The sequence below is a fragment of the Gouania willdenowi genome, chromosome 11 (genome assembly GCF_900634775.1).
Source record: "Gouania willdenowi chromosome 11, fGouWil2.1, whole genome shotgun sequence".
NCBI lineage: Eukaryota > Metazoa > Chordata > Actinopteri > Blenniiformes > Gobiesocidae > Gouania > Gouania willdenowi.
The window spans coordinates 20,003,442-20,027,189 of NC_041054.1; the positions used below are offsets into that span (position 1 = coordinate 20,003,442).

The window sequence follows — 23,748 nt, forward strand, 5'->3', positions numbered from 1 at the left end:
TTACAATTAATCACAATTACAGAGCCTGAAATAAATAATCCCATAAAACTTAAACTTCCTCTTGTGTTAGCTTTCTGTTAGTATGTCCTATGATAATGGGTGGCTTTTGACCCACGTCTTAAATCAGCTGTAAAATACACTAAAAACAAATATCTATCATCTAATTTATTTCCTCGGCTTCCTAATCAATGAAAATATAGGTTTTAATATTTTTGGTGTGGGCGTCTGAGCCTTTTTTGTGTCAGTATACCCCTTGATTTAAATTTTTTTAGATGGTAAACTGATCCTCAAGAGAACTGACAGGTAGTGGGAAAAGTTGATCTGATATAATTGTTAACTACGTATGTATAAACCAGTTTTTATAGAATTCCCATGCCAAAGTCAATGATCTGAATTCAATTACGATGACAACAGCAATAGATTTTTCAATTACAGTTGCATTTATAATTACATCACAATTGGAATGAAAGCTCAATTATGCAAATTACTATTATAATTGACCCCAACCTTGGCTACAACTACACTTTATATCTACTTTTACATGTACAGTATATAAAGGGAATGTGGGTTATTTGTGAATCAAACGCACGCAGTTTGAACTGAGATGAAATATAGATACGGAGGACGGAGAACACAGAGGTTAAAGGTCACAGTAGCAAATCTAAAACACAGTGAGTTCTTTCAGCTTTGGGCGGTGTACGTTTCCTACCATCTTGCTTTTGACCAGCTCCTCGATGGCGCTCACCAACTCAGCGGCACTGGGAGTCTCTGAACTGGACGGACGGACCGACAGACGGGAGGAAGACTGTGCAGGAATGCAGAAATGAGAGGAGCGTGAGAGATACGCAATCGAACAAACTGCAGCCCTGCTGACTGACATGAACATCTGCCTACTGTAATACAAATGTTATGTGATGATTATGAATCATTTTAAGCTAAAACACAGCAGGCGATTTAGACTTTGGAAGACTTCTTACGTTCAGATGTTCCTCTGCTGTGACAATAGCAACAAAATCTGTGTACCCTTCATTCTTTGGTTATTCTGTTTTAAAACCAAATCAAAATAACCAATAAATAGTGTGGTTATTTTGTTTTACTGACTTAAAACCAAAACAGAAAAACGATGCTTGTCTGATGTTTGATTTTTCTGTATTTCTGTTTTGAAATTAAATCTTCTGTTTGTGTGATATTTGGACATTTACGGGGAAACAAAGACAAGAGTTTCATGTTTTATGCTCACCACACAGAGAGGACCCACAGGCATTAAAGAATTATTGAATCTGTGAATATCGTGTCAACTTTACCAAACAGTGTTATGGACCAAATGAGGCTGGTGTGAGGAACAATAGATGTTAGAACTTTTTTGACACTTTTGCAAAAACAATTTCAGCTTTTTTGAGGGCGGTAAAAAATATATTTTTTGCACATTTTAAAACCACTAGCCAGCTGCTAACAGCAGCCTTCAACATACACAGAAGTTGACCACAAGAAACGAGGAGCACCAGTAAATTCATTACACTACGTGGTTCCTTTAATCACATATCGTGTGCAGGTTTCACGTAACATCCATTTTTTTGTGTTTTGATTTATTTATGTATTAATAACGTTTCAATTCACCAGTTTATCAGTTAATGTGACTTATGCGTTGCTTTTTTTTTTTTATCCAGGAGTAAAAGTCCACCCCCGTCTGTGGGTCCTCTCTTTGTGGTGAGCATAAAACATGAAGCTCTCATCCTAGTTTCCCCGTAAATATCCAAATATCACACAAAAAGAAGATTTAATTTCAAAACAGAAAAACACTGTTATCTGGTTTTTGATTTTTCTTGATTTTAATTTTGGTTTGAAGTCCGTAAAACACAATAACCACACTGTTTACTTGTTATTTTGATTTGGTTTTAAAACTGAATAACCAAAGAACAAAGGCTACACAGATACAACAAACAGGCTTCTGATTTCCTTTGTCAGGATTAAATAGGAGTGAATGTTTCCTCGGCACAAGCAATGACTTTGGTGGAAATGTCTGTTACATGTTTAATGGTCTAATCTGGACAGATTCAGTACTGCAGAGTTTCTACCGGGAGCTGACAGACACTGGAAGAGCAAACATGCGTACGATTTCAAAAAAAGTGCCAATAAAAGAGTGAAAGAATGTGATGGTGAAAAAATGACGGTGAAATAAAGCCTGAGAACGAAGAAAAGAAAAGGTGGAGGAAAAAAAAAAAAATTCAAAGTGATTAAGAAAAGAAAGATGCTTCTGATGGTTTCTCTAATGGAGAGCGACTGCGTTATAAAGGATGGGAAGATACTGATAAAGCTTGGATGGAGGAGATGCATGTGTGTGTGTGTGTGTGTGTGTGTGTGTGTGTAGAAGGATGTGTGTATAGTTCAGGAGACTCTCACCCTTGCTGTGCTCTGCTTCAAGACTTTTCCCAAATGGGGTTTTCTGGCCTCGCCAGCGTTTAGAGATGCCAATTACTCGCATGGGCAATGAGGTCAACGCACAGAGGGGAAAAGGAGATGAGGACGAGCAGGCACGGGAGACGCACAGGGTGGTGAGGAGGGCGGGGCATGATGAGAACAGTAGGGGGGGAGGGGGGGGGGGGGTCCTTTAAATTGATATTCCAACGTGGTGATTTACAGCTTGGCTAACGGAGGACTCCAATGAGAGCTTGTATTTGCTAAGGAGGAGCTGATGGTGGGAGGAAGCTGGTGCAAATACAGACAGGCTTTCAATCTCCCGTCATTCTAAAGCTCCTCTACATTTCCTCGCGTGCCAGGTGACTCTCAGTTTTCAGCGGCATGTTAGAAAAACACTTTACAAGGAGCAGACACAGATCTTACAGGTAAACAAAGTTCTCTAAAAGGGTTCAATAAGAAACAGCTAGAAGAAAAGAGAAAGCCAAGTCTTTAAACAAAAAAAAAAAGAAAAAGATGCTTTTCTGCATCCTTTCAGGATTTCAAAGTGAAAAAGGAGTGTGGGAGGAATAAAAAAGATACAAAAAAATAAAGAGTGGAAGAGTTGACCGAGGGCAGAGACAGACGGGGAGGAAGAGCGGGGCAAATTCAGATGGAGAGGTATGGAAACTGAGACAAAGCAAAGACAGGACATAAATCAAGGTAATGCTACAGCATGGCAAACAGTAAACGATACGATCAGGAAACAAAACAAAAGAGAAACAGAAATTAGTGTCAGAGGAGTCTCCACTTCTGAGGAAGAGGAGACCTGAGCTTCCTGAAAAGTGTTCAAAAAAAAAATAAAAAAGGCTTTGCTGCTTCAAAAGTCACGATGAGAAGGAGAGAAGCTCACGCTGTGATGTGCTTCAGCTATAACAGCAGCAGAAATAAACTGGAACCATTAACACATTTAAACCACAGTAAGTCTGTGTTATCCTCATACTGGACCCAGCGTAAACACAGATCCTACTTTCAACACTTTGAAGTGTTAATATGTTAAGGTTTCATTTATTCAGACAACTTTCTTTTCAGGAAATTTGATCCCCTGATATGTTTCCAGTGGCATCCTCTGAGGAAGACTGACAGTTGGTAGTCTAAACTATAGACTGGGACACACTCAAGGGGAAGTGAAGCTTTTATTTTTAGAGCTCCCCCTGCTGACTGGCTGCAGTATAGGTCATAAACCCCGCCTCCTCAATAATAACGGATGAGATTTTGGTTAAAATGTAAAGTTAAAATATTGGTAACATTTATTTTTTTCAAACTTAAACTCTGCTGTGATCATTAGTTATTATCACCCTACATTGTGTTCAATTGCTCATTTTTCTGTGAAGTTTGTTTTAAATAAGTTATTTGAGGTGGAAAAACGGGATTTGACGTCATATGTGACAATGATTGACAGCCTCAGATCTCTTTGTGAATAGCATAAGCAGTTACGTCATGAAGGAAAGCCGAGACACCATTAAACTTTTCTGTTCAGTTTTTTTAGCTACTTGTATTAGTACTAACCTCTATCATCTGAAAAAGACGTTGGTAGAATTTCCAGTGGGAAAGATACTTAAGTTTGTGGTGTAGCTGGGCAGTACGCTAAGTGGGCGGGGCTTGTTACCAGGGATCCTTTGTCGTATTTTGGCTTCAACAACGTTGAATGGGAACAGCTACAGTGCACGCCCACTGGTCTAAACATGTTAGGAGATCACTTTTCCTAACTGCTGGAATTACATTGAAGTGTTGCTATGGCAACACCAAACCTCAATCGACAGATGTTTGAATTTAAGAATGATTGAAAGAATAAACTCACATTTATAATGAAATGAGAGGAGGGGATGTTTTCAAAGGCTTGTTTTGAACAGTTTGCCCTCCTCATGCACGTTTACACGACAGCTTTGTTTTCTCAACACACATCGTTTCTTATTCCTTTTACTGAGTTCATTTTTGTGTTTTAACATTATCAGTAACTCCTTTATTACTGAAAACCGTTGTATAAATAAAATATGGAGCTTTTAAAAGGTACACAGTAAACAAATCTCACAACTGACCTTTAGAAAATAGTTGTTTGTAATACAAATTAAGGTCGTATCATCAAAGCATGGGCAAAACAACAATAGAAAATGTAAAAAACAAACAAACAAAAAAAAAAAAAAACAAAATTATAACAGAAGTACACTAAAATACACAAAGACATTTTTGTTTTGTTTACTGCATTAATGTTCAGATTGGTCTTTATTATAAATGCTAATCTCTGATCTGAGACAGTTGAAAGAATGGTTTAATACAGTAAATATAATTGATTATATTATCACCAATGGTTCTCTTTTGAAAATAATGAAACTGATTATATACATTGATGCCACCCAGTGACACATTTAATATCAAAGGAATGTGTACTAAAAAGGAAAATGAACAAATTGACTCCAAAAACACACAAAATGTCATAAAAATCATAAAAAATGAAAGTAAAGTATACAAAACGACAACAAAAACACAAAAATTGCTTGAAAGTCACAAAATGAGAAGACAAATAATAGTAAAACATACAAAAATAGAAAAAAAAAAACCTATACAAAAAGTAAAATATAAAAACTACAACAAAAGTACACTAAAATACACAAAACCCTTTGTTGTTTGTTTACTGTATTAATGTGCAGATTGTTCTTTATTCTGAATGTTGACATGAATGTTGATAATGTTGCCGTTTGTGGCCCCCGCTGTGATAACAGTTGCCAATCTCTGATCTAAGGTTTGATATAGTAAGTACAATTAATTAATCACCAGTGGTTTTTTTTGGTTTATTGATGATACCCAGTGACACATTTACACATCTAATATCTAAGGAATGTGTACTAAAGAACACATAATACATTTTCCTGACTCAACGCCTTTTCTCCGCCCTGGTCTCACCTTGTCATCCTGTGATTCTGTCTGCAGCAGACTGTGCTGCTGGATGGCCATGGGTGGAGGCAGAGGGACTGCGTCAGCTCCTTCCTCGCCCTCCTCCTCTCCACAGCTCTGCATGCCAGAGGAACTGGACTTGGACAGGGTGCCGCTCGACAAGCCTTCGTTTCGGACTCTCTGCAGCGCGATGAGAGACCACGCCACTGTTACTGTGCAGCTCTTTGAACTGGAGACAAAGATAAAGGAACCTCACCTCCTCCAGAGTTTCATCCTGAGGCGTGGCCGCGCTGTCGTCAGAGTCCTTCTGAGAGCCGATGGTCATCTCTCCGCTCTTCCTCACGTCGCGGCTCTTTTTGTGCTTGTGAGCGAGTTTCTTCACGTGGCCGTCGGCTTTACCGCTGCTTAGCCGCCGCACCGGGCTGGTGAGCCACTTCCGTAGTGTGTTCCCTTAGAAATGACACACAGGGTTAATACGGCTTCAGTCAAATCAAATTTACGACTTTTTAATGCCATTTGAAATTACATTTACGGCTGACTTCACGGTTAACACAATAGGGGGGAAAAATGCCACATTAATTACATATTTTCCAGTGTCTAGCACAGACGTGCAACTGGCGGCCCCCAAAGTAAACACACAAAAATACACAAAATGACAGTAAAACACAGCAAAAAACAATCACTCAAAAAAACACAAAAAATGACTACAAAAATAGCCAGAAATCTATACAACAAAAAATACAAAAAATAAAAACCATTAAGAAAAATAAATTCAAATAAAATTTACATTTCACCATGTTGTTGAAGGTCCCGCTGCAACCATGTCACTGTTTTGTAGTTGGTTCCACTGCCGTGATTGCGCAATGTTAGTTATATTTGTTACCTTTTATTTTGAAACATGAGACTAATTACCATCATTAAATCATACTTATGTGTTAAAATTAAGACTTTTGAAACATAGATTTAAGACATTTTAATGACATTTAGGGCCTTATTTTTGGATTAATTAATTTAATGCCTTTTAAGACTTTTTAAGGATCTGCAGGAATTCTGAATGAAGTCACTGAGTTAAAATGATGGATGTGTTTAAACAACAAGAGAGGAACAGGTTCTCCACTAATACTCTTCATCTTTTAATCAGGAGGATGTAGAGAACACCTCAAACCTGGAGGGTGATCACACCAATGGCTTTTTTATTCTTTAGCCTCAATGCCACACTAACAAAGTAAACACTAAACTATTCACAGAACAAAAATGTAAACAAAATGACACGAAAAAACTACATTAACATTAATGAAGAACACAAAAAAAATCCACAAAATTACTCTAAAAAGTTGATAAAAGACAACAAAAACATGCAAAAGTACAAGAAAAATGCATAAAATATCCTTTAAAAAATAAATAAATAAATTAACAGTGACACTGTTTATGATAATAAATAAAATGACTTCAAAAACACACAAAACAACATTATAATACAAAAACCTGTTATTCTCTCCTATATTCATGTTCAGATTGGTTATTATTCTATATGTTTGGATCAGACCATCATATTTTTGTGCCTCCCGTTGTGATAAAATTTGCCATCCCTGCCCTGTCCTTCACTTTCAACTGTTTCCTGTTAATAGAATAAAATAAAATAAAATAAAATAGATTTTTATTGATCCCCAGAGGGAAAATTCTCACGTTGTAGAAGCAGAATAGAATAGCACAGTACCCCTAAGTCTGACTATGACATTTTGTTCAGAATTCTATGAAAAAAACAACTATAGAGAATAATGATGGAATAAATAAGTGATAACACACATTCAAAAGTATCTTATTTTGTAAATAAACGCCTCCTAAATAGATGTGTTTCTATCATTTTTATAATTTACGTTCATCTCCCTCCTCATGTCTAATCCTTGTATCTTCAGTTCATGTTCTAATCAAGATTATTTCTATCATCATTTTGTGCATTTTTTATGTCATTGTGTGTATTTTGTTGTCTTTTGTCTGTTCTTTTTGTTATACAGTAGATTTTTCTCTTGTTTTGTGTGTTTTTGTTGTTGTTTTGTGAGTTGCTGGTAATATTTAGTATGATTATCATTTTAAACAAAAAAAAAAAATATATAAATCCCCATATATTTCTAATGCTTTTATTTATTAATTTCCCTCGCGCTCTCTCTCTCAAGTACCCCCGTAGTGCCATCGTGTACCCCCATTTGTGAAACACTGGAATAGCACACAGTAAGAACAAAATAAATACCATCATAGGATAAAAGTGCAAATATACGACTGTGGGACAGACATACTGTAAATTAGAAATAAATAAATAAATAAATAAATAAATAAATAAAACTTAAAAAAAACAAAAACAAATCACAACAAATGTGCAAATGACTAATGAAGGAATATAATGGGGGTGGGGTGGGGGGTTATTAGACAGAGTGGTGACAGTTATTGAGTTAAACAGCAGTGTCTGATGGCAGTGGGATTCATGAGTTGTTTAGAGGTACAGTATTTCTGCAGCCGTACCTGGTCGTTTAGGACCTGGGGAAGAGTGCGACCCGATGCCGTGGCCAGGCTGCAGAGTGGCAGACGACCCCGGCATGATGGAGTCATTGCTGCACACTGAGAGAGTGTCTGTGGGTTGGAAACAGGTTTAAAGTAAACACCGTGGATTACGCACACGCACTATCAAACCAACAACCACACCAACAACCCACCTTTGTGGTTGAAAATACCCTCCATCTCCATGGAGGAGCGCGAATGTGCAATGCAGAGCATGGAGCAGGGCACTAGGCCCTCCTGGGCTGGGGAACGATCCGTGGTCCTGACCAGGCACCAGTCGGGCTTGTCGTGACATCGCTCCAGCACCTCCACCGTCTGGCCACGTCGCACTATCAGCTCGTTGCTGTTGCTAGCCATGAAGTCGTGTATGACCACGGTTAGCTCACAGCCACCAGAGAGCTGAAGAGAAACGGACGCTCGGTAAGAAATGATGAGAGGAGTGGAGTGTGTAGAAGCTTCAGAGCATGTGTGTGTGTGTGTGTGTGTGTGTGTGTTGCCACCTTGTCGCTGTCCAGTGTGTTCTGAGAGGTGCGAGATGCCAGTGAGATGGTGTCTGGTTGGCTGCTGCCTTCACCCTGACTGTCCAGGTCCTCTCCATCCCTAATCAGAAACACATTGGTTTGTCACCGTTTTAACAATAACACACATCATTTAAACCTCACACAACATCACATCGTGGTCTGGTTACTGATGTTTAGTGACATTGGGTTCTATTCTTCCAAGCGCATGAGTCAGAAAAGCTGCGCTGCGGCACGTTTTTGGCCGAGCGCTATTCTGCCCCTGTACTTAAGTCAGTCGCTGTGCGCCTTGATCCCAGTTACGCATTGTGGGTGGAGCAGCCCTGAAATGTAGCTGTTCCCAATCAAATCTGGCCTTACGCGCATTCTTCCGTCTGCTTAAGTTCTTTTCCTTTTACACGCTTCTGAACCTGGAATAAGTGCAGCGCCCCGATAAGGCCAAACATTATATTGCTTATAACTAGGACACTTTTTTGATACACAGGTAAAAACAGGTATATCATCAGAAAGCAACGTGCTGGTTAAAATGATGATGGATGTCTATGAGGAAATGCCTTGCAAAGCTATAAACTGTATGCATGTCTACAGAAATGTAATAGTAATACCTCACTGTTTCAGGTGTCGTGAAGCTGTGGTTCACGGCTCAACTAGTCTGGGACACTCTGATGTTCTATCCCTCTATCCTGTTTCAGTCCACTAACCCCAACCAGTCACAGCAGATGGCTGCCACCTCTGAACCTGGTTCTGCTGGAGATTTCTTCCTGTCAAAAGGGAATTGTTTCTTCCCACTGTCGCTAAATGATTGTTCATGTGGATCTTGTTGGGTTTTTTCTTTCTTATAATGAATTTCATATTTTGATAAGCGCATTGAGATGACTTTGTTGTAATTTGCGCTAGACAAATAAAGTTGAAATGAATTGAATTGAAGTATATAAAATCTAAATGGGAATACAAAACTACCGACCGAAATGTCAGAGTGTGATTGGCTATTGTTACGTAAGACACAACACAGCTCTACGAGCTCTAAACGCTGGAGAGAGGTCGGCTGAAAAAGTCTGACACACTTCTTTGTCACGCCGCAAATTAAAAGCAAACAGACGGGACTACAACAAAAATATTGGAGACAATGTGGAACCTATAATTCCAATCACAATCATGTATTTCCTGGTCATGCACCAAACTGCAACCCTTCTGGGACGACAGTATGGGACTTTTGGAGGACATCTTAAAATATAAGGTTCCCAGTGACACACGGGTTCTGCATCTGGGAATGATCCCAGAAGGATTTATTATGAAAGAAAACAGGTACCTCTTCAAAATAATGATTGTTGCCTATAAGAAGGCCATTACTCGGAACTGGTTAAAAAGTGATGCTCCAAAAACAGGGAACTGGTTGATCATTATTAGAGTTGAAAAAAATCGATTTGGAAATATATCGCGATATTACGTCGCGCGATTCTCGGATCAATTCAAAATGCATCCATATCGATTTATTACAATTTTTTTTTTTTTTAACTATTATTTTTTTTTGCCTTTATTTAACTAGGAAAGTCTTTTCCACTGCAGGACACATTGTAACTGCACAAAGAAGTGCTGAAACCTGGGCATGTAAATAAATTCTAAAAAGAAAGTACTAACTTTCTGCATTTATTTGTTGTTCTAGGCGTTTTACCACAGTTAAGTTGGTTTAAAAGCCACAGGCAGATTGTATGTTATTTTTTTAATTTTAATATGAAGGTGTACAAATTTACAGATTAGTTGTTTCTTAAGTCATATATTAAAAAAATTGCAATAATCGCCGTATACTTTAATAACGGGATATATTTTATCGTATCGTGACCTATGTATCGAGATACGAATCGCATCTCATTATGGAGGAGATCTATGCGATGGAGAAAATGACTTTTCATCTGTGAATCAAAGGAGGTGACTGTGCACAAAAATGGAGGAAATGGACAATATTCAAAAACAAAGTGTTACTTTGTTTTTTTTTTTCTATGTTCCTGCTGTCTCTATACAAACAAAACTAAATAAATAGTTAAAAAAAAAACAAAAAAAAAAACCATTATATTGCACTCGAAGTTTGGATTGATCATCAGCATTTCTAATATGTTCACATTTACCAGCTCAAGACAAAACAAAATGTGCTACATTTCATTATATTTTATCCGTGCCGTCCACTTTTGGACAGTGGGAGCAGCGTCACAAAGATGATCAGCTGTGTGTGCGCACATAAGGTGCGCGTTGGCTGCTGCTCGTTAAAATGAAACTCTCACAGCCCTCAGACTTTGGTCCAGGCTGCTCAGACTGATGTCCGACTATTTTAACACCGTGTGCAACGTAAAGCCACAGTTTGATCCACTATAGGAATAACAAGTGAAACATCGATGGCAGATGATGGTGACGACTAATGTGCGCTGATCACGTTCTGAATGCAGGACTGTAAAAAGTTAATAAAATCCACACAAACAAACGTTAATCTGTCGTTAGTATCGGAGGAAAAAAAGAAATTTTAACTGTGGCTCAGACAGAAAAGTGTGTCCGATCTTCACCCTGCAGTATTCTGATCAAATCAAGCTGTTACACTGTTTATCAACGAAGGCGTTTCAAATTAAAAGTCTGCTTCATCATTTTTCACGGATTTCAATGACATTTACGAGCGTTATGAAAACTCCATGTTCCGTGCTGTCCTCCTCCTTGGCTTCAGAACGCCTTCATACATAACCTACGCACTTTTGGTTGTTTAAGTCCAGACGGGAGAATAGGGCCCATTATGAAAGAGCAGTGTTGGCCTACCTCCGTCCCTTGTGGTGCTTGGCAGTGGTGGTTTTGGGAATATGAATGGGCTCTTTGAGGGCTCCTCTCAGGTGGATGGTGCGTTCCTGAATCACCTCCCTGATGTGTTTGATCCAGTCCTGCTTGTTCTCGATGCTGGAGGCCTGTTGTTGATCAATAATGAGAAAACAACGTTACCAATATCAAATCAAAGGGACGAGTACAAAGTCATTCCTAAACTTTAAATACATATTTAACCATTTGTCTTCTCGCTACAGCTGCTGGAAAACCTATTTTTCTCTGTAGGGATTAAAAGAGTAATGTTTGTACTCCTTTCTATCCATCACACAATTGTTTTCAGTATTAGTTAGTAACTAGTAGTTACACAGTAATACTAGTAGTGGTTCCCAACCTTTGTCTTGTCATGACCCCATTTTTGTATCACAAATTTCTGGCTTTTTTTTTTCTCAAAAATTTGTTTTTTGATCATGTTTATATATATATATATATATATATATATATATATATATATATATATATATTTATATTTACATATATATAGTGTTACAAATACAGAGTAGCCAAGATTAATGAACACAGTAACAAATAGCGTCAGCTCAGATATTTTTATACTGCATTTTATTTGAACTAGATTCATATTTATGAAAGTGAAAGTATAGAAATAAATTTGTTTGAGATTGTGCGTGTGGTGTTTTATTTTGAAAAAGAACAAGAATTATTGAAGTCCTATGAGCTTTCTTCTGTAATAGTAATTTAATTGTGCAAAATAGATAAATAAAAACAAAAAAAAACATATATATATATAATTTTAATGAGTCATTTTTTGATTTTATTATTATTAGACATTTCAGGCAAATTGTATTTACTTATTTTTAATATTATGTTGTGGCATTGCCTCTCTGGTTCTCTATAAATTAACTAAATTAGCTGAGTCATATGAGTCAGCACTTTGGCAGAATTAGTTACGTACAAAGCTCAAACATTGACAATCTTGTGTTAAATAATCCTTTATACAGGACAACAAAAGAGACAGTTTTGGCTTTATTTATCAAGGGATTCGTCTTCTTTTATGGTATTAAGCACACTGCAGTATATGAGTTAACTGGTGGTTAGCATTAGCTTGAATAAACAGCTTATTTTAGCCACTAATCCTGACAAATAAACAACAATAATATGTTGCTTATTGTTAATATATTTTTCTGACTTACGTTGGCAGCATGTATGCACTCACACGTTATATTTTAGAATTCTGTCCTTGAATTTGAGCCCCTAACAAGTACAGTAGTAAATGTATTAGCTTTGTTAGCTAACAGCTAACCCTGTTATGTTGTTTTAACACATAGAATGAAATGGTTGTAATTAAGCTGGAAACTGTTCTATATTTTATTGCTGAAAAATGATTTAACGTCAACATGAGGCTAATTTTATAAATTATGAGTGGGTTTTGTTTTGGATTTACAAGATTTTCCTTTTCCTCTATTAAACACCCTGAGCTGCTTTTAGCTGTTAAATTTCAGACAAAATTGGAAATAATTTGGCTTTTAAGGCCCATTTATGCTCAGGCTTCAGTCTGTGCTCTGTGTTCATTTTGTACAATTCTGCACATATCAGGGTTGGGGTCAATTACATTTTTCAATTACAATTACGTCTTCAATTACCAATGTTCAATTACAACTCAATTACGATGACGGTGGCCAGCTTTTTTCCAATTACAATTATTATTTTCCCCCTGAAAGTCAATTACAATTACATTCTCAATTACAATTAATCACAATTAGAGAGCCTTTATTAAATAACCCGATAAAACGTAACCTTCCTCTTGTGTTAGCTTTCTGTTAGCATCTCTTATGATAACGTGTCCTAAATCAGCTGTAAAATACAATAAAAACAATTATCTATCATGTCATTTCTTTCCTATCTATTGATTACCTTGTTCGGCTTCATAATCAATGAAAATATAGGCTTTAATGTTTTTGGTGTGGGAGTCTGAGCCTTTTTTGTGTCAGTAAACCCCTAATTTATATGTTTTCTAATAGTATAATGTGGGAAAGCTTGATATGAAACATATTCTATTAATTGTTAACTACATATACAGTTTGTGTAGTACTGTAACGTGGTTCCCCAGTTTAGCCTTATATTATCTATTATATATCAATTATCTCAGCTCAATTACAATTTAATGACGATTACGGCAGCAACATATTTTTCAAATTACAATTATAACACCATAATTTTAATTAATTATCAATTACAATTATAATTGACCCCAACCCTGCAGTTGACATCCTTTTTTCCCCTGGATTTGTCTCTGAGAGGTTGATATTTTGCCTAATATCAATGTTAATGTTAAGGAAAGGACAGAAAGTTAAGTTTGAAACGTACGTATTGATTTTTTTACGTAAGAGCATAAATGAGCCTTGAGACTGATGAGGAATGGGGGAGGGGTTAAGGGCTGTGCTGTAGGACAGATTGTACTCACCGTTGCTCCATGTTTGGATCCCTGACTTAGCTTTGAATTTGAGATATAAAATAGAGAATTTCACTGGTTGGTTTATCAAAGATGTACACTGGCAAAATGCTTTCACATGATCAGAAATGCACAACATTGAAAAAAACTGTTTGGATGGCAACAAAGACAGCCAATTAGAAATGTTGCAGATTGTGATTAATGAGTTCATCTGTGTGTGTGTGTGTGTGTGTGTGTGTGTGTGTGTGTGTGTGTACTTGAACATTTACTGTTAGCTGTGAAAGACAATTTCCAATAAAAGTAACACATGGCTGGCTCCCAGCAGTTAGTGTGATGGGCTGCATGAATTATTAAAGATGTGTGCTTTAATGTTGAATGTGTTCAGATTTGGGCTTCCTGCTGTTCCAACGGCTGACACAAATTTGCATCCATCTGTTATGTGGCTGAAATCAACAAGGGAGATGCACACATGATGGCTAAAAATGGATGGGGTCAGAAATGCACACTGATCAGAACAAACAAATGCTGCTTCTTATTTCTACAAAAAACAAAAAACAGAGAGAGCCTGTGTTTAGTTGGGGTTTGATTTGTTCTGACAAGGTTTTTCAGGACATTTTTCATCCCGATATGTTTCGACTGTTAACTGCCAGTCTTTGTCAGAGGAGTTCTGCTGATTGCCTTTGAAGTTTCACTAGACTTTGACTACAGTTGACAGTCGAAACATGTCGGGAGATAAAAATTTCCTGAATAACCTTGTCTGAATAAACCAAACCTCAATTAAACATACTGTTAAAAAAGAAGACAAAATTAATCTTGCTGGACTATTCCATGGAAGTCAAGTGAAACTTCAAAGGAAACATCAAAGGCGATCAGCAGAACTCCTCTGACGAAGACTGGCAGTTGACAGTCGAAACACGTCAGGAGATAAACATTTCCTGAAAAACCTTGTCTGAATAAACCAAACCTCAACTAAACATACTGTTAAAAAAGAAGACAAAATGAGTCTCGCTGGAACTATAACAGAGAGAGGCTCCTTCTCTAGCCAGAGAGAAATAGCGCCGGATTACAGAAGCCAAATCTGTGTCGCCAGCGAAGCATGTCCACCCACATGTAGAGTTAGGGATACAAACAGCAGCAGAAAACACAGCCCCAGATACTGTATATACTCATGCCTATGTTTGCTTACAGTAGGAGCGAAGGAAGAGAAACAGAGACGGACAAAAGACAATTAAAGGAAGAAGAAGAAGAAGAAGAAGAAGAAGAAGAAGAAGAAGAAGAAGAAGAAGAAGAAGAAGAAGAAGAAGAAGAAGAAGAAGAAGAAGAAGAAGAAGAAGAAGAAGAAGAAGAAGAAGAAGAAGAAGAAGAAGAAGAAGAAGAAGAAGAAGAAGAAGAAGAAGAAGAAGAAGAAGTCAAGGCGACTGAGGTACAAAAAAAGCATTTCAGCCACCCTGCAGCTGGTCATGCAATCTAACAAGAAGCCAGAGGACATGTGAGGTATTTAAGGAAAGAAGTCAGACCGATACAAACGGCTTCAGCTTTAGTGCGTTTACATGCACATGTACAGTGTGCTCAGCTCACAGGTTGATTAGGCACATCTCGTCGTCTCTGAGTTTACATGCAGGAGAGAAAACCCAACCCCCGCCTCAATAGGTGGCGCTGTATCCTTTACAAAACAGTGCATATTGATGTAGCGCCACGTGAACCAGAGAAGATTACAATAAATGGAAAACACTAAGTACTATACACTACAAACTTAATATGTATATAGTATGGAATCAGATTTGTGTCAAAAAGAAATGGAACAAAAAAGGTGAAAAAAAAAAAGAGCCATCTCAAAAATAAACTGTTAAATATTGTACCTTAATCACAGCTTTATTGTTTCCACTTCCTGCCATTTTGCTTGTGCTTCATTACTTTTTTCTTGTGATTTTTGACACAAATGTCTCATGTGGGTGGCGTTTATTAGGAGTGCGTCCTCATTGGCTAGTTTGTTTTTGTTTTGAAAAAGGGATGTTTGATTATTAGCTTGAAGTCTTTCCCAGGATGATTTTACATTCTGCTGACAATGCATCATGGGGTGGTTGAGTATGACTAGTGTGCCCACCGTGCATACTTAAAAAATGTCCTGCTGTGTCGGATTCCAATCAACCTGAGGTGCTTACATGCACTAATAGTTTGATTGTCAATGGCATTAATCAAGCTACGGATAATATATTCCCATTTCTATGCGTTTAAAACTCCAGTTACTATTGGACTTAACCTATTATGTTATTTTCTCACGCTGCATGTAAATCCACTGAGCGATGTCCACACACTAAACTATAAATAGTCGTCTTCTTACTTTTGATTTCAGGACTTTTAATTCACTTCAGCATCTTGCCTTTAGAACTTGTATCGGTCCAACTCATAAAGTCTCTGCAGGTGAATATTGAGAGGAAGTGGGTTTTACCTTGAGAACGATCTTGTTGTCTGAGGTCGGAGTGCGTCCCAACCACAAAGCAAACTTGCAGGGGTCTCCCTCAACGTGCTCGGTCACACCCAACTCTGATGTCTGAGAGGTGAGGAGAAACAAAGCATTATGAGAAGACTGCCTCCTAAATAATATATATATATATATATATATATACAGGTCCCTCTAAGTTATCACTGCAGTACAGCAGAAACCAATGCATGTTTATATCATCACATGTATCACATAGAAAATGTAGGGATGACCCAGTTCACCTTTTTCAATTCCGATACGATACCGATATTGCAGCCTTGAGTATCGGTTGATACTGATATCAACCTGATCAAATATCAGCATTAATCATATATACTTGTATTAGTTATTTTGTAGTGTAGATTGTTAGAGCAGGATTGATAAAAGGCTATTACACAAACAGAGAGCAATAGTCAGCTACAGTAAGTATGAGAAAAACTCACCCATTTATTATTAACATTAATTATTAATTTGGTTACACACATTAACCGTGAGCATAAGAATAGAAAATAATATGAAAAATAAATAAAGGGTTCCTACAGCTTCAGTCAAATTAAATTCAAGACTTTTTAAGACTTTTATTACCATTTGAAATTAAATTTAAGACCAATTTCAAAGTAAATATAAACAGGGGAAAGAAACGCCACATTAATTACAGAGGGTTGGGTAAATGTTTTCCAGTGTCTCGTGCAAACGTGGAACCAGCGCCCCCCCCCAAAGTAAACACACAAAAATACACAAAACGACAGTAAAATACACAAAAAAAACAGACTCAAATAAACAAAATCACTCTCAAAACACACAAGATGACTTTAAAAATAGCCAGAAATCTATAAAACAACAAAAATACAAAAACCATTAAGAAAAAAAACGAATGTTACCATTTATTTTGAATTGTGAGACTAACTACAATTATAAATTCAAACTGTGTTAAAATTTGAGACTTTAGAAACATTGATTAAAGAAATTGTAATGACAATTAAGGCCTTATTTTTAGATTCATGAATTTAATGCCTTTGAAGGCATTTTAAGGATCCGCGGGAACAATGAAATAAAAAAATTTAAAAAAAACAATTAGAAGACCCTGAATAATATAATTGGTATGACACCAATTTCCGATATTAATATGGGATTGCGACACCCCTAATAACATGTGAATGTGTTATAAACCAGGAGTGAATATTTTTCTTTTTATGGTCAACTTGACATTGTCCTTTGTTTTAATGTTGTCAAAGTTTCACAATTTAGTAAATTGTGATTTTTTGTTTTCATTTATATTGTATGGGAATTAAGTGTTGTACATCATTTTTAACGTTCGACTTAATTTCATACACTTTCCTTCAGCATTAAAGATTAAATTATATTTTAAAGACAGACTTATGTGAAGATGAATGATAAATACAATAACAGAAACAACAAGAAAACAGTCATCAACACCCCCTGCAACATTGATTCTCATTATAACTCACAACCTTTTCCTAAACGTCCTAAATCTAAGAACTTAGATGTATACATAAGAGAATAAAAAATTACTATCTATCTAAACGTTTTCTAAGAAAAGCTGTCCCCTTTGAAGATACTTCGAACATAGCAAAGAAAAACGAAACAAGGACAATAACTCTGGAAAAAATAATTGTACGCTTCTCATTTTCGAACTCTATCAAGGTATTGATACCCTGAAGTCACACACCAAATTTGTTTTCTTATCTTAAACTGTTTCTGAGAAAAGCTGTCCCCTTTGAAGATACTTCGAACATAGCAAAGAAAAACGAAACAAGGGCAATAACGCCGGAAAAAATAATTGTGCGCTTCTCATTTTCGAACTCTATCAAGGTATTGATACCCTGAAGTCACACATCAAATTTGGTTATCCTATCTTAAAGGATTACTGAGAAAAGCTGTCCCCTTTTAGTCGGACGGATGAAGTGGCGGAGGATAATAAAACCATCCATATGAGATGGTTCCACAAAAGAGAAACAGATGATGGTTCATTGTGGGAACTCACCAGTAACTTGCTCTTGTAGATGTATTTGCTCCTTCCGTTGGAGTCCTTGACCTCTTTGCTGAAGACCAGAGACATCTCAAAGAGGAAGAGGTGGCGCTCTCGGCCCTTCCGGATCAGCGTCTTTGGATCCCACACCTGGAATGACTCCTGGAGGATGAGCTCGCCCTGCGACTCGATGTTTTCATCGAAACCTGAATGAGGAGGCAGCGATATAAAAAAAAAACAAAAAAACAATGATGATACTTCAGTCAAGACAAGACAAAAGCGTTTAAACTGCAAATATCAAGATGCTGATCACCTTCCAGCATGGAGAGGTGCATGGCATCGTTGGCTTTCTTGGGAACACTGAGCATCACCTCCAGTCCGTCTTTAATCTCTCCTTTGCCTTCCTCGCAGCAGGTGAGCAGCTCCTGAATACACACACACACACACACACACAAACACACACAGTCAGTAACAATGAGAACCACAGACTTGCGCTGTGTTCAAAATGTCATACTAACATACTACTCATACTAAGTCTAAGTCATACTAAGTCAAAATACGTATGCAGTGCGTTCACATTAGATACTATGAAAAGATTGAGTGACTTTTCCTAATTTGATGGGTACAATTAATGAAGCATAAAACGTTCCAGCTTGCACCTCAAGTTAGAAAAGACTTGAATGAAAGATTTTCAAGATAAACTAATTCTAAAACTGAAAGTTTGACCTGATGGTGGCACTGCAGGAAAGGTCATATCATCATTACAACCAATAGGGTTCATACTAATGTGGTCATTAATGTTGGCAGTAAATTTGAGAAGATTTGGATGAAAACCACTCAAGATAAATTCATTCTAATTTAAAAGTTTGGCCTGATGGTGGTGCTGGAGAACAGGTTAAGATTTCATTATCAAGGGTTAATTATGTATTCAACAAATAAACAAAGTGCCTGACAGAAAAACCGGTGTCATGTACTGAGTTTGCATTGTACTGAGATTGTATATGCGCATATATGCACATGCGCACTACCAAAAAATGAATTTTTGCTAAAAAAAAGTAATAATTCATTTTTGTTTATTTTTGTTTTCAAAGTGAATGGACACGTGTTTCATTTGTTTATTAGATTACGTTAGGGTTATAATCTCAGTACGGAGGTAAACTCGGTATGTGACTCTGGCTTCAAACTGAAAATCAAAAATCCACTTTTCAAAACAAAAGCATCTCTTCTTTGCTTCCATTTGTTTTCAACGCTTTTGTAAATAGGACTCTTGTTTTGAAGTTAACAGGAAGTTTTGTCAGTAGCACAATGACACGTCTCTAAAATGTCGGCATGAAGTGTGTTTATGCGAGTTTTATGGCTCAAATGTGCACAAGGTGATATTCTACTTGGTCACTTTCTCACTTAAAATGTTTTCAGAACTTTCAAAAGTGGAGAATCAACGCCGGCATTTAGCCTCAGTTTGCTTCAGGTTTTTGTCGTAGGTTCGAAATGCATCTTGGGAAACTTGGAAGTATACTTCAGTGGGACCCGTCACAATACAGATCATACTCATACTAAATAGTAGACTATATACTCACTGAGTGTGTAGTCTATAGTACATTAGCATGCGGTTTCGAGGCTTAGTTCATGTGTTTACCTTCAGCAGGAGCTGGTATTTGGTGATTCTCTGCACTGGTTTGATCAGGTAGGAGGAGATGGTGTTAGCCAGCCGGTGCCTTTGTTGGATTTCCTGTCATGGAGAGAGAGAGAGAGAGAGACAGTGATGATGATGATGATGCAACAGACGTCGCTGGTACTAAATGGCCTAATTAGCCCTGCAGCGATGCTCACATCAAAGTAGTTCCCAGCATGCTCTAATATGAGCTGTGTGGAGTCGGGCTTGTTCTTACAGTAGTTCACGTACATCTGGAACTTATCAGCCTGCAGAAGGAAACAAACACAGCATGGCTCAGCAGCTTTTTACACAAACCTACAAGCAGCTAAAGGGAAAACACAGCCAACCATATATGAGGTAGATGCACTGGCTGAATATGTTTATTGCGCTATGAAAAGTGATCATAACATGATTTAAAAATGAATTTTAACATGGATTTATCTAGTGCCAGTCCCTAGCCACATCAGTGGAGGTAAGCTACATTCAGGGTTATAATTGTAATCGAATAATTGATGATTAATTACAATTATGACGTAATTATAATAGTAAAAAATTGTTTGCTGTTGTAATTGAGTTCTGATAATTGACTTTGTAATTGTGGAATCATGGAAATTATATAGAAACTGTCAATTACAATCACACATACGCAGTTAACAATTATTAAAATATGTTTCAGATCAGATCTGTCAGTTCTCTTTAGGATCATTTTATCATTAAATAAATAAATGTATGAAAAAAGGCTCACGCGCCTACACCTTGAATATTAATACCAATATTTTCATTAATTAGGAAGTCTAACAAGGTAACAAAGAGATGAAAAACAAATGATGATAAATAATATTTTTTTGTGTATTTTACAGCTGATTTAAGACATGGGTCATAATAACTGACCCGTTATAATAAGAGTTGCTAACAGAAAGCTAACACAAGAGGAAGGTTACATTTCATGGGGTTATTTATTAAATGCTTAGTAATTGAGAATGTAATTGTAATTGACTTTTAGGGGGGAAAAAACAATAATTGTAATTTTAACTGTAATTGGAAAAAATGCTGGTCAACATACTCGTGAGTTGTAGTTGAACATGAATAATTGAAGACGTAATTATGATTGAAAAATGTCATTTTTGATAGGACAACCATTAAATTCATCACTTGATACACACCCAGGTGACGAAGCAATGGCCCACGTCCTCTGGGAGCTGCTCGTATTTCTCCAACTCTTTGAGGAAGATGCTGATAAGAGGAATAAACAAGTTGCTGCATTGATAAAAAGTTGTCAAATACACAATGTGTCGTGTTTAGCTGGAGCTGGGAAGGCGTGTCGTACTTGTGGTGGAACTCGTAGAGGTCTTGCATGTTTCCAAATATGGTGAGCTCTTTGTTGAGGATTCCTGGAGGAATCTCCTCAACTCCACTGGTCATCTCCCACAAGTATGTCTGAACAAAGACACACAGAGATGGAAAACGTCCTGTGTGTGTTTGTGTATGTGTGTGTGTGTGTGTGCGTGCGTGCGTGTGTGTCAGGGTCATTATAACTATAATTGTAATTGTGTAAATGATAATTAATTCCAATTATGGCATGATTATATAATTGTAATTCGAACTGTAAAAATCTGTTGCGATAATAATCGTAATTAAATTGTAATTGTTCAAGGCGCATATGCAGTGTTTAGGCGCATATGCAGTGTTCAAAAAAGATCGTCAGAGGTAAGTCACGCGAGAAGGAGGTAAGTCACGCGAGATGTTCTGAGAGTCACATGACAAGCTGAGAAAATTCAACATGGCGGCTCGCTGCCGTGACTAGTTTACCGATCCTGTTTACGTGCACATACTAACGATTTTTACCGTTAAATCAACGCCACCAACGAGAGCCGACCACGCGCCCTCTCACCAGCCAGAGTGGAGGACCTCGAGGACTTCATAGATAGATATTACGCTGAGTACGTGATGGAGTCCGGACCAAAAGCCAGTACATCAGGTAAGTCGGCGAAGCGCCGGAAAAACGATTCGGCCACCGATACATCAGACCTCGAGGTAGAATCCCACACGGAACTCCTACAGACCATAATTAAGAGGCTGGATGTGCTCGACTTACTGCACCGAGACGTTCAGGAAATGAAAGTCAGCCTGGAATTTGCCTATCAACAAATCCAGGACTTACAAAAAGATAATCATGATATCCATTCGGCTTTATCTGCGGTGAGCTCCGAGGTAAAAGAGCTGAAAAAAGAAAACAAGTTTCTTAAAGAATCAGTCCTGGATATCCAATCTCGCAGTATGAGAGACAACGTAATATTCTCAGGTATTCCAGAAACCCCCAACGATGACCCACATGCTCTGCTGAAAGACTTCATGTCGTCGGCGCTTAAAATCCCGGCAGAAACCGTGAAAAACATCACATTTCACCGTGTCCATCGCCTCGGACCACGGAGAGGAAACCGTCCACGTCCCATCATTGCCAAATTTGAGCACTTTCAACAGAAGATCCAGGTTAAAAGTAAAGGTCGGGAACTTAAAGGTACGCAATTCGGCATGAATGATCAATTCCCTCGGGAAATAAACGAACGTCGAAAAACCCTGTATCCTATCTTTAAAGAAAACCGACAGAAAGGCAAAAATTCCAAACTGGTCGTAGACAAGCTTTACATAGATGGCCAACTGTTTAGGGACTTAAACATCACGCCCTGGCTCTACTGAGAAAGACAAATCTAAAAATAATAATAATAATGAAGTTAAAAAAAAAACACAACACAGGTGTTATGTGAGTTAACATTGAAAGGATAATTCTCCACTTATGGTGAAGCTAAGGTAGCATTATTTTTAAAAAAAAATTAAAATAAATATATATGTTGTATGTGTGTATGTATATATCTGTACATTAAAAAAAAAAAAAAAAAGGGCAAATAAAAACAATAAATACATTTAAAAAAAAAAAAAAAAAAAAAAAGTGTGTATGTATGTGTGTGTGTATGTGTATGTATATATGTATACATATGTATGTATGTATGTGTGTATATGCATGTGTTTATATATGTATGTGTATGTAGATGTGTGTGTATGTATATGTATGTGTGTATATATATATATATATATATATATATGTGTGTGTGTATGTATATGTATGTGTGTATATATATATATATATATATATATGTATGTGTATATGTTTATGTGTGTATGTGTGTGTGTATATATGTGCATGTATATGTATGTATGTGTGTATGTGTATGTATGTGTGTATGTATATATGTATATATATGTCTATGTATATATGTATATATATGTTTATATGTATGTATATGTATGTATGTATGTGTGTATATATATATATATATATAAATAGAGAAAATATATATAAAATAATGATAACTCCATAAAAAAAAAAAAAAAAATATATGTATATATATATATAACAATAATAATAATTAAAATAAATAAATACATAAAGATAATAATAACACTAAAATAAAAACATGGATAGGTATATATAGACACGTATGTGTATGTATGTTTGTATGTATGCTACATATTGGCTTAGATTTTGGTAAACACTTTTTGGCACGTACTCTCTCACAGGACACTCTCTACCCTCATGTCAACTCACTCGTCTCGAACCCCTCACTCTTTTTTTTGTTTCACACTCACTCAACACCCACAACACCCCCCACCTCCTATACCTCCTATAATTACCCCTTGCTCCTTTTACTCTTTTGATATTGGTTGTTGTCATTGTATGTTTGTGCTTTTCACTAACCTATTCAATCCAGTCCTTTACCCCGTGGTGCTATCGCATGATAAATATGTCTCCTCTTCTTTCTTTCCTTGCATCCAAGCTTTTTACAACACAGTGCACAAATGCTCACAGATTCTCACTTATGCTCACACCTGTATGGACTAACACTCACCTCATTCTATGTATCAGTTTACAGTAACTTCTGGAAT

General features: G+C 37.0%; 2 protein-coding genes across 3 annotated transcripts in view; one reads left to right on the forward strand and one right to left on the reverse strand.

Annotated features, from left to right (window-relative positions):
• The window catches only part of LOC114471873 (triple functional domain protein-like), a 38,809-nt gene extending 17,571 nt beyond the window's left edge, over positions 1-21,238 (reverse strand). The window contains exons 1-15 of one of the 2 annotated variants that reach the window (XM_028460848.1): positions 21,134-21,238; positions 20,970-21,039; positions 19,983-20,072; positions 19,789-19,881; positions 18,466-18,577; positions 18,168-18,358; positions 16,130-16,231; positions 13,693-13,722; positions 11,214-11,356; positions 8,400-8,499; positions 8,055-8,298; positions 7,864-7,971; positions 5,603-5,796; positions 5,356-5,526; positions 710-805 (exon numbers count right to left, since the gene is read on the reverse strand). In XM_028460848.1, coding sequence (XP_028316649.1) covers positions 710-805; positions 5,356-5,526; positions 5,603-5,796; positions 7,864-7,971; positions 8,055-8,298; positions 8,400-8,499; positions 11,214-11,356; positions 13,693-13,722; positions 16,130-16,231; positions 18,168-18,358; positions 18,466-18,577; positions 19,789-19,881; positions 19,983-20,072; positions 20,970-21,039; positions 21,134-21,228 — 1,839 coding nt within the window. In that variant the 5' untranslated portion in view covers positions 21,229-21,238. The remainder of the gene's footprint in view (positions 1-709; positions 806-5,355; positions 5,527-5,602; positions 5,797-7,863; positions 7,972-8,054; positions 8,299-8,399; positions 8,500-11,213; positions 11,357-13,692; positions 13,723-16,129; positions 16,232-18,167; positions 18,359-18,465; positions 18,578-19,788; positions 19,882-19,982; positions 20,073-20,969; positions 21,040-21,133) is intronic. The other variant, XM_028460849.1, reaches the window with a different exon arrangement.
• Positions 21,239-21,753: 515 nt separating this feature from the next.
• LOC114472605 (growth factor receptor-bound protein 10-like) overlaps positions 21,754-23,748 on the forward strand; it is a 14,871-nt gene continuing 12,876 nt past the window's right edge. Inside the window, exon 1 of the mRNA XM_028461918.1 lies at positions 21,754-21,840. Within this exon, the coding sequence (XP_028317719.1) occupies positions 21,754-21,840 (87 nt within the window). The remainder of the gene's footprint in view (positions 21,841-23,748) is intronic.